The sequence below is a fragment of the Mobula hypostoma genome, chromosome 3 (genome assembly GCF_963921235.1).
Source record: "Mobula hypostoma chromosome 3, sMobHyp1.1, whole genome shotgun sequence".
Taxonomy (NCBI): domain Eukaryota; kingdom Metazoa; phylum Chordata; class Chondrichthyes; order Myliobatiformes; family Myliobatidae; genus Mobula; species Mobula hypostoma.
Window position 1 is genome coordinate 9,947,550 of NC_086099.1, and position 12,072 is coordinate 9,959,621.

General features: G+C 41.2%; 1 protein-coding gene across 1 annotated transcript in view; it reads right to left on the reverse strand.

Annotated features, from left to right (window-relative positions):
* The window catches only part of LOC134343849 (methyl-CpG-binding domain protein 3-like), a 138,899-nt gene that overhangs the window by 80,282 nt on the left and 46,545 nt on the right, over positions 1-12,072 (reverse strand). Inside the window, exon 3 of the mRNA XM_063042628.1 lies at positions 901-1,038. Within this exon, the coding sequence (XP_062898698.1) occupies positions 901-1,038 (138 nt within the window). The remainder of the gene's footprint in view (positions 1-900; positions 1,039-12,072) is intronic.

Sequence of the window (12,072 nt, forward strand, 5' to 3'; positions counted from 1 at the left end):
CTTGCAGTGTATTATATGTATTGTGCTGTACTGCTGCCACAAAACAATAAACTTCACGACACATGTCAGTGATAATAAACCTGATTTTAAGTATGTTCTTTTTGTATTATACATACAATACACACCTTGTGGCCACTTTATTAGCTGCACCTTTAAATCCTTCCAGGGTGCCTCGAGTGGAAACTCATGTGGCAGCAGAACTCTCAATGGATAGGATTAAATATTCTCATTTCAGCCTGATTTTGATGCAAATATCTAATCAGCCAATCACGTGGCAGCAACTCAATGCATAAAAGCATGCAGACGTGGTCAAGAGGTTCAGTTGTTGTCCAGACCAAACATCGGGGAAGAAATCTGATCGAAGTGACGTTGATCATGGAATGATTGTTGGTTTGAGTGTCTCAGAAACTGCTGATCTCCCGGGATTTTCACACACAATCGTCTTGAGAGCAGAGAGGTTCCCAACCTAGAGTTCATGGACCCCTCAGTTAAGGGTAGGGGTCCATGGCATAAAAAAGGTTGGGAACCCCTGCTCTAGAGTTTACAGAAGATGGTGCATAAAACAAAAAAAAATTCAGTGAACAGCAGTTCAGTGGGCATAAATGCCTTGTAAATGACAGTCAGAGGAGAATGGACAGACTGGTTCAAACTGATAGGAAAGTGACAATAACTCAAATAACCATGTGTTAAGGCAGTGGTGTGCAGAACACACAGTACATCGAACCTCGAAATGGATGGGCTGCAGCAGCAGAAGATTACACTGGGTTCCACTCCTGTACCAGATAAAGTGGTCACTGAACGTTTAAACCAGATTCTGATTCAAAACATATACCTTTTTGTATTATACATACAATATATGTAATGCCCATGATGAAAATATTCAAAAGCTGTTAAACTTACTTGACGTGGTTGCTCTATTACTTTCTGCATCTCTGTTTTAACTTTGTTGTTTGGATGATCTGTAACTTTAGTTACTGGCTGTTTGAAAATGGATGCCGTCTGTCTTATTGGCAGGGATGTGTTCAAATCCAACTTCCCCTGGGAATAGAAAACAAGCAAACAAATAAATAAATATTATTTTATCTTATTTAGAGATAGAATCATAACAGCCCCTTTGGTTCTATCAGCTGCCCAGTTACAGCCTTGTGACCAATTAATTTACTAACCCCAGGGGTTCCCAACCTTTCTTCTGCCATGGTCCGTGGTTGGGAACTCCTATACATGTTTGGAACACGAGGAGAAACCCAAGCACACGGAGGAGTCCCACACATTCCTGGAGAGACATACAGACAGTGGCGGGAATGGAACCCAGGCCAAAGTATTATTCCAACCACTATGCTACCATGCTGGCATTATTTTACAAGAGGTTCGTTCAAGAGTCTGATAACAATGGAATAGGAGTCTGGTGGCCCGTGACTTCAGGCTTTTGCATCTCCTGCCCAATGGGAGAGGAGATGTCTGGGTGGGTGGGGTCTTTGATTATGCTGGCTGCTTTACTGAGACAGTCAGAACAAGGAATATTTTAAAGCACCACCCTTGGAGTGAATAAGCTTCTTTTTTTTGAAATTGATTTAGTGACACGGCACGGTCGCAGGTCCTTAATGAGCCCGCACCTCCCAGTGACACCCATGCAGCCTATTATCCTGCCAACTCGTACATCTTTGGGGTGTGGGAAGAAACCAGAGCACCCGGAAGAACTACACACAGTCATGGTGAGAACGTAAGAACTTCTTTCAGACAGTGGTGGAATTGAACCCAGGTTTCTGACGCTGTAATGGTATTACATTAATTGTGCCTGCTCTTATAGCCACTACTTTAGGTTACCCTACCCTTTCTTCCATGGTCCACTCTCCTCCATCAAATTCCTTCTTCTCCAGATCTTTACCTCTTCCACCTATCACCTCCCAGCTTCCCACTTCAACCCCTCTCTCCCACCCATCCAGTTTCCCCTTCATTGGGTCTAACTTGCCAGTTTGTACTCCTTCCCCTCCTTATTCTGGATTCTATCTCTTTCCTTTCCAGTCCTGATTGCACAATTTGTGTTTTTTTTGTGTGTGGGGGAGGGGGAGTTTGATGTTTTACTTTCAATGGGTTTCCATGGTTTCCTTTCTTTGTTTCGTGGGTGTCTGTGGAAAGACAAATCTTAGGGTTGTATACCGCATATATACTTCGATAACAAATGTATCTGAATCTTTGAATTTCAGAAATAGTTTGAGGATGCACACCTCAGGTCTTCAATTTAAGTAAGGGTAACTTATGAGATGTCTAGAGTGGACAGACTGGGAAAATACTCTGAAGAAATATCAGCAGGTGAGTGGTGGTTGATATTTAAGTAGATATCTTATAATGCTCAGCAATAATAATCCCAATTAAAAAGGGCACAATGAGAAAGATATTCAATTACATCAGTCAAGGAAAATGTTAAATCATAAATTATATCATACATTAGCAATAGTTGATGTTAGATAAGGCTACTAAGAATTTTTAAGGAAATAGCAGTTCGAGTCTAAAAAGCAATGGGGTATAAGAATATAGAACAGGCCAGCAGAGTACGGGCCCTTCAGCCTACAAACTTGTGCTAACGAGTTAACCAATTTTAAGATTAATCCTACCCTTCCTTCCCACATAGCTCTCCTTTTCTCTATCATTCAAGTGCCTAAGAGTCTCTTAAATACACTAATGTTTTTGCCTCTACTACCCCTCCTGGTAACTTGTTCCACACACCCACCACTCTCTGTATAAAAAACTTACCTCTTAACACTCCACCCCCACCATATACTTTCCACCATATTAAAATTATGCACCCTAGTATTAGCCATGGGAAAAATGTTTGTCTGTCTATTTGATCCATGCCTCATCTCTATCATGACACCTCTCATCCTCCTTCACTCTGAGAAAAGCCCGAGTTCACTCAACCTATTTTCATAAGAGATGCTCTCTAATCCAGGCAGCATTCTGGTAAATCTACTCTGCATCCTCACTCAAGCTGCCACATTCTGAGGCAACCAGACTGAACAATAGGGAGGCAATTGATTATGAGAGGCACGGGAGCTTCCAAGGATATTTAAGAGGGCAGCAAAGGTAAGTACAAGGTCCTTACAGGGTGAGACTTGACTATCAATAAAAATAAACTAGGAGCTGGCAATTACTTTACATCAATTCCATGATAGAAGATATTGAAACTCTCTCAAGCCCAGCAGATGGACTTGTTTCAAGCTTGCAGCATTTCATTTTACAAAGAACAAAATGTTTGAATAAGCCAGAGAGTTGCCAGGAACCCAGAAGCCAACTTAAAAGTGTTTTACAGAAGTGGCTTAAAAGATAGCAGAATAATTCGTTTACGGTTTTGTAGATTGGTCTCTGTAGTTAAGTTATGAAGCATTTCTGGTTTCTGATTGCTTCTTCTCTGGTTGCTATTTTGTGCGATTTTGATCTGGGTGGTCTGCAGATAATGGATGATACCACGCTAGATTGAATTGATCTGACCTGAAATAAATATGTCTGGTCACTTTCAATGACTTAGTGGGTTGGTGTTTTATATTCTGTGTTTTTCACTTTTTTTTTGTTGTTTGCTTGGTTTGTTGTTTTAACGCAGAGGGCTGATGGTTTTCTTTGAACTATGGGAAGATGAATCTCAGGGTTGTATACTGCATAAATGCTTTGATAAGAAATGCACTTTGAATTTGACACCTACTGAATTTTGGAGGGCACTAGAAGCAGCACCGAGTGTAGTAGTTAGTGCAAAACTTCGTAAGATCAGAGTTCAATTCCCACCAAGGAGTTTGTATATTCTCCTCCGTCACCACATGGGTTTCTTTCCCCGTCCCAAAGATGCTTGAATTAAGGTTATAGTAAGTTTTGGCTCTGCTATGCTTGAACCAGACACTTGCAGACTACCCAGTATAATCTTCACTGATTTACTTTGATGCAAACGATGCATTTATTTGTGTGTTCTGATGATCAAATAGTCATAGCCATACTTTACTGCTCCCGGGGGAAATTGGTTAAATAAAGTTAAATCTTTAAATCTTTAAAGATTTGATAACTATTCAAAGTAGGAAGGACGACAAGTAGGAAATTAAAAGCCAGTCAGTTGAACATCTACTTTTGGGGGGTTAACATGGTTTTACAGTCAGAGAGTCATAGAAAAGTGGAGCACAGAATCTTCAGCCCATCTAGTCCATGCCGAATCATTTAAACTGCCAAGTCCCATGAAAGATGAAGGCAGTTTTGCTAGAGTTTTTTAGGATGCAACTAAATGAAACGTTAGAGAGGACCTGTAAATGAGGTACATTTGGATTTCCAGAAGACATTTTTTAAGGTGCATTTAAAATATTAGTGCACAAAATAAATGCTTGAGATATTGGAAGACGTGTATTATTATGGAATACCATCTTTAAATTTGCCGACGATACAACCATTGTTGGTAGAATCTCAGGTACGAGAGGACATACACGAGCAAGATGTGCCAGCTAGTGGAGTGGTGCCACAGCAACAACCTGGCACTCAATGTCAGTAAGATGAAACAGCTGATTGTGAACTTCAGGAAGGGTAATACGAAGGAACACATACCAATCCTCATAGAAGGATCAGAAGTGGAGAGATTGAGCAGCTTCAGGTTCCTGGGTGTCAAGATCTCTGAGGATCTAACCTGGTCCCAACATAGCGATGTAGTTACAAAGAAGGCAAGACAGCACCTATACTTCATTAGGAGTTTGAAGAGATTTGGTATGTCAACATATACGCTCAAAAACATCTATTGTTGTACTGTGGAGAGCATTCTGACAGGCTACATCACTGTCTGGGATGGGGGTCAGGGGGCGGGGGGCTACTGCACAGGACCAAAACAAGCTGCAGAAGATTGTAAATCTAGTCAGCTCCATCTTGGGTAGTAGCCTACAAAGTACCCAGGACATCTTCAGGAAGCAGCATCTCAGAAAGGGAGAGTCCATTATTAAGGGCCTTTAGCACCCAGGGCATGCCCTTTTCTCACTGATGCCATCAGGTAGGAGGTACAGAAGCCTGAAGGCACACACTCAGTGATTCAGGAACAGCTTCTTCCCCTCTGCCATCCGATTCCCAAATGGACATTGAACCTTTGGACACTACCTCACTTTTTTTTTAAAAAAACACAGTATTTCTGTTTTTGCACCTTTTTAATCAACTCAATATACATAATTGATTTACTTGTTTATTTATTATTTTTTTGTTTTTATTTATTTTTTTCTCTGCTAGATTATGTATTGCATTGAACTGCTGCTGCTAAGTTAACAAGTTTCACGTCACATGCAGTTGATAATAAACCTGATTCTGACTCTTTGCTTGCATCTTCGGAAACAGCTCTATTTCTATCTCTGGTATCCATTTTTTCCCCTTTTCAAGGTTCTTTTGAAGACCTGACCTTCAGTTACACTTTGACTTCGATTCTTTGCAGGAATAGGACCTACTTTCAGAGCCTCATGACCAGCTGCTTTTTGATATCCCAGTGACAAGGCCTGGAAGGTAAGCATACCTTCAGGGTGCCAGATCTTCATGGCTCTGGAGAAGGGCTGATTCAAGGCAGGTGCTCCTGACTCAGGCGTCGCGGGAGAACATGGAACATCAGGAGCAGCGAGTTAGCTGCCATGGGCCATGTCTAGAGACCTGAGCCTTTATGGGGCCAACTCTCTAGGCACAAAGCTTGGAAAAAGCGACACAACAGACTTTTAACATCATAAATCAGCAAGATGAACTTGCAGAACAGTTGCAGATTGGCAGGTATGATGTTGTAGGCATCACTGAATCACAGCTGAAAGATTACAGCTGGGAGCTCAATGTCCAAGGATACACATTGTATCAAAAGGACAGGCTGGAAGGCAGAGGGTGCAGTGTTGCTCTGTTGGTAATAATTGAAAGCAAATCATTAGAAAGAGGTGGCAGGGTCAGAAAGTGTTGAATCTTTGTGGATAGAGTTAACGAACTGCAAGGCTAAAAAGATCCTAATGGGAATTTCATACAGACCCCTAAATAGTAGCGAGGATATGGTCTACAAATGACAAAAGAGATTTAAAAAAACTGCATGCCATAAGGGCCATGTTAGAATAGTCACGAGGGTCTTCAATATGCAGGTAGGTTGGGAAAATCAGGTAGGTGCTGGATTACAGGAGGGGGAAATTTCTAGAGTGCTTGTAATAAATAACTTTTTTAGAGCAACTTGTGGTTAAGCCCACTAAAGGATCAACTGTTCTGGAATGGGAGTTGTGCAATAAATCAGAATTGATTAGAGAGCTTAAGGTAAAAGACCCCTTAGGGGAAAGTGATCATAATACGATCAAATTCACCCTGAAATTTGAGAAGGAGAAGCTAAAGTCAGGTGTATCAGTATTACAGTGGGGAAAGTAAATTACAGAGCCATGAGAGAGGAGATGGCCAGAAGTGTTAAGAAAAGAACACTGGCAGGGATGACGGCAGAGCAGCAATGGCTGGAATTTCTGGAAGCAATTCAGAAGGCACAGGATAAATAATCCCATAGAGGAAGAAGTATTCTAAAGGAAAGATAATACAACCATGGCTAACGAGAGAAGTCAAGGCCAATACAAAAGCCAAAGAAAGCCAAAAAGCCATAATAGAGCAAAAATTAGTGGGAAGTTAAGAGGATTGGGAAACCTTTAAAAACTAACAGAAGGCAACTAAAAAATCAATAAGGTAAAGATGGAATAGGAAAGTAAGCCGGCCAATAATAAAGAGGATACCAAAAATTTCTTCAGATATATAAAGTGTAAAACAGAGGCAAGATTGGATATTGGACCGCTGCAAGATGATGCTGGACAGGTAGTAACGGGGAACAATGAAAAAGTGGATGAATGGAGTAAGTATTTTGCATCAGTCTTCACTATGGAAGACACCAGCAGTATGGTGGCATAACTAGAGAGAAGGTTTTTCAGAAACTGAAAGGTCTAAAGGTAGATAAGTCACCTGGACCAGGTGGTATACACCCAGTTCTGAAAGAGGTGGCTGAGGAGATTGTGGAGGCATTAGTAATTTCAAGAATCACTAGATTCTGGAATGGTTCTGGAAAACTGGAAAATTGCAAATGTCACTCCACTCTTCAAGAGTGGAGAGAGACAGAAGAAAGAAACTTTAGACCAGTTAGTCTGACCTCAGTGGTTGGGAATATGATGGAGTTGATTATTAAGGAAGAGGTCTTTCTCTCAGGATGAACTGCCCAGTCCTTTTTTTTCCTGTTCAGAATAGTGTTTTTTTTTCTTTTTTATAAATAAAAAATTCTAATAGTCCTTCCTTTCTTCATAAGTTGATAAGAAGAGAATGAATTACATTTTTTTCCTGTATTATACATTCCATATCAAATTTATACTTTGTGGATCAACACTATGTGTGATTCTGATATAGTTTATTTCACCTTCTGTTTGTGCTGTTATTGACATATATACCAGAGATATTCTCCTCCTGCTTGTATACGTACTTTTTTTTTTAATCAATAAAAAGATTGAAATAAGAAAGAAAGAAAGGAAGAGGTCTCGTAAGCACATGATAAGATAGGCCATAGTCAGCATGGCTTCCTCAAGGGAAAACGTTGCCTGACAAATCTGTTGGAATTCTTTGAAGAAATAACAAGCAGGATAAACAAAGGAGAATTGGTTGATATTGTGTATTTGGGTTTTCAGAAGGCCTTTGACAAGGTGCCACACGAGGCTGCTTAACAAGCTACAAGCCCGTGGTATTACAGGAAAGATTCTAGCATGGATAAACCAGTGGCTGATTGGCAAGAAACAGAGTGGGAATAAGGGGAACCTTTTCTGGCTGGCTGCCAGTCACTGGTGGTGTTCCACAGGAGCTTGTGTTGGGACCAATCTTTTTTACATGTCGATGATTTGGATGATGGGATTGATAGCTTTGTTGCAAAGTTTGCAGACCATATGATGATAGGTGGAGGGGCAGGTAGTTTTGAGGAAGTAGAGGAGCTGGAGAAGTTCTTAGGCAGATTAGGAGAATGGGGAAAGAAATGGCAGATGAAATACAGTGTGAGGAAGTGCACGGTCATGCACTTTAGTTGACAAAAATGAAAGGGTTAACTGCTCAAAATGGAGAGAAAATGCCAAAAAACTGAGGCGCAAAAGAATTTGGGAGTCTTGTGCAGGATTCCCTAAAGATTAATTTGTAGGTTGAGTCTGGGGTGAGGAAGGCAAATGCAATGCTAACATTCAATTCAAGAGGACCAGAACGTAAAAGCAAGGATGTAATATTGAGACTTTATAAAGCACTGGCGAAGCCTCACTTGGAATATTGTGGATAGTTTTAGGCCCTTTATCTTAGAAAGGATGCGCTGAAACTGGAGAGAGTTCAAAGCAGATTCACGAAAATTATTCCTAGTCACGTAAAACGGCGTTTGATGGCTCTGGGCATGTATTCACTGGAATTCAGAAGAATGAGGGGGTGACCTCATTAAAACATATCAAATGGCGAAAGGCCTTGATAGCATGGACACGGAGAGGACAATTCCTTTGATGGAAAAGTCTAAGGCCAGAGAACAACCTCAGAATAGCGGGGCGTCCTTTTAGAAGGAAGATGAGGAATTTCTTTAACCAGAGAGTGGTGAATCTGTGGAATTCTTTGCAGCTGTGGAGGGCAAGTCTTTACATATATTTAAGACAGAGGTTGATAGATTCTTGATTGTTTAGGACATGAGGGGATACGGGAGAAGGCACAAGATTGGGGCTGACAGAAAGATTGGATCTGCTACGATGAAACGGCAGAGCAGGCTCGATGGACCAAATGGCCTAGTCTGCTCCTATATTTATTTTCCTATGATCTTATAGCAAGGACGGATCACATTTAACTTTTTTCTTACGACGTTCAAGTTGACTACTATTTTCAAAACACATTGCTTCCCCAGACCATCATTGCAATCACTGAATCTCCTAACATTAATATTCTGGGAACTGTCAGTAGCCAGAGGCTTTATTGGATTCATGACATGTTTGCGAGAATATAGGCAGAATCTCGAAACTTGACAATTATGCCACGTTTATGATTTGCTGCTCCACTGCAAAGACACTTCATGGTATGCCTATCCCTCTCTTTGAAAGGAGTTCAGTGAAACCCTCTCCCCCCTCTTCCAAACTTCGTTTTCCAGTTTTTCCCCTTTCCTCTCCAGTCCTGATGAAGGATCTTGGCCCAGAACATTGGATATTTATTTCTCTCTCTAGATACTGCCTAACCTGCTGAGTTCTTCCAACATTTTGTGGGCATTGCTCTGGATTTCCAGCATCTGCAGAACCACATGCTCATGAATAACCTTCTCCTATTGATTCCTCGGAAAAGTACTGGAGCTCTACAAGTTACTAATATAGAGCATGATATTGGCATACAGAAGTAAGATAGATTGGGTAGTTGAGCAGTGTCACAACAACATCCTTGCACTCAACCTGAAGACAAAGGAACAAATCAGCCATCTCTGAGGAGTCAGCAGTGGAAAAGGTGAGCAGCTTCAAGTTCTTGGGAGCCAACTTGTCAGAGGATCTATCCTGGGCCCCACACATTGATGTAACCATGAAGGAGACATATAGTGGCTCCACTTCATTATAGGTTTGAGGAGATCTGATAGGTAGCTCACTAATGACTTTTACAAATCTGTACTGATGTATGTAGAGAGCATTCTGACTGTTTGCATTACAGCCTCCAATGCACAGGGTTGTACAAACCCCATTTCCAGAAAAGTTGGGATATTTTCCAAAATGCAATAAAAACAAAAATCTGTGATATGTTAATTCACGTGAACCTTTATTTAACTGACAAAAGTACAAATAAAAGATTTTCAAGAGTTTTACTGACCAACTTAATTTTATTTTGTAAACATACACAAATTTAGAATTTGATGGCTGCAACACACTCAACAAAAGTTGGGACAGAGGCATGTTTACCATTGTGTTACATCACTTTTCCTTTCAATAACACTTTTTAGTCGTTTTGGAACTGAGGATACTAATTGTAGTAGATTTGCAATTGGAAATTTTGTCCATTCTTGCTTGATATAAGACTTCAGTTGCTCAACAGACCGTGGTCTCCGTTGTCTGATTCTCCTCTTCATGATGAGCCATACATTTTCAATAGGAGATAGATCTGGACCGGCACCAGCCCAGTCAAGCACACGCACTCAATGTCTACAAAGCCACGCTGTTGTAGTCCGTGCAGAATGTGGTCTGGCATTGCCCTGCTGAAATAAGCATGGACGTCCCAGGAAGAGACGTCACCTTGATGGCAACATATGTCTCTCTAAAATCCTAATATACGCCTCAGAGTCAATGGTACCTTCACATACATGCAACTCACCCATACCATGGGCACTGATGCACCCCCATACCATCACAGATGCTGGCTTTTGCACCTTTCGCTGATAACAATCTGGATGGTCGTTTTCATCTCTGGCACGGAGAACTCAACGCCCATTTTTCCTGAAAACTAGCTGAAATGTGGACTCATCTGACCACAGCACACGGTTCCACAGTCTTTTGGTCCATCTGAGATGAGCTCAGGCCCAGAGAACTCGCCAGCGTTTCTGCATAGAGTTGATTTATGGCTTCCTCCTTGCGTAATACAGTTTCAAGTTGCATTTCTGGATGCAGCGACCGATTGTGTTGAGTGACAATGGTTTTCTGAAGTACTCCCGAGCCCAGGTGGCTATAATTGTCACAGTAGCATGACGGTTTCTTAGGCAGTACCGCCTGAAGGCTCGAAGATCATGCGCATTCAACAGTGGTTTCCGACCTTGCCCTTTACGCACTGAGATGTCTCTGAATTCTCTGAATCTTTTCACAATATTATGTACAGTAGATGTTGAAAGACCTAAATTCTCTGCAATCTTGCATTGAGAAATGTTCCTTTTGAACTGATACTTGAATATTCTGTGCACTTTTCAATCTTATTTCAACTCTGTCCCAACTTTTGCTGAGTGTGTTGCAGCCATCAAATTCTAAATTTGTGTATGTTTACAAAATACAATTAATGTTGGTCAGTAAAACTATTGAAAATCTTTTCTTTGTACTTTTGTCAGTCAAATAAAGGTTCACGTGAATTAACATATCACAGATTTTTGTTTTTATTACATTTTGGAAAATATCCCAACTTTTCTGGAAATGGGGTTTGTAGATTCAGCCAGCTCCATCGTGTGCACAACCCTGCCCACCAGGGAACATCTTCAAAGGACGATTCCTTAAGAAAGGGGCATCCATCGTTAAGGACACTCACGATCCAGGACATGCCCTTTTTTCATTGCTACCAGCAGGGAGGAGGAACAGGAGTCTGAAGACACACACTCAACGATATATGATTAGTTTCTTTCCCTTCGCCATCAGACTTCTGAACAGTCCATGAATACCACCTCATTGTTCCTTTTTCCTGCACTATTGTTTTCAATTTATCACAATTTTATTGCATTTTCTGCTGCTGCAAAACAACACATTTCATATCATAAAAAGACAGTGATAATAAACAGATTCTGATTTTAAATAGATGTTACACAGCTGAGGTCCTTCTCACTCACCATAACAGACATAATGGACAATCTCACCTGATCCCTCAACACCATCTCTCTGGTCAAGAAAGCACAGCAGCCTCTCCACTTCCTGAGATAGAAGCAACTGCTGCTCCCCTCTCTCCAGGAGTACCATCAAGAGTGTCCTGACCAGCTACATCACCATCTGGTATGGAACTGCAAGGAATCTGAACGTGTGTCCCTACAAAGGATTGCAAGGACTGTTGAGAGGATCATTGGGGTCTCACCCATTAGTGATACTTATCAGCAGTGCTGCGTACACAGGACATTGTCAATTATCCCTTGCATCCAACAATCTCTTTGACTCCCCCCTCCTCCCTCAATCAGGCAGGAGGTACTGTAGCATTAGGACAAGGACTGTTAGGATGGAAAACAGCTTCTTACACCAGGCCATGAGACTACTGAACTGCCTACCACCAACCAAGTGTCATCACGTATGAAGTGCCAGTGGTGTTATACTGTTTACTTTTTATCGAGTCGTAAATCCACCTTATTATTTGTTAATTTTCTGATATCCGGAC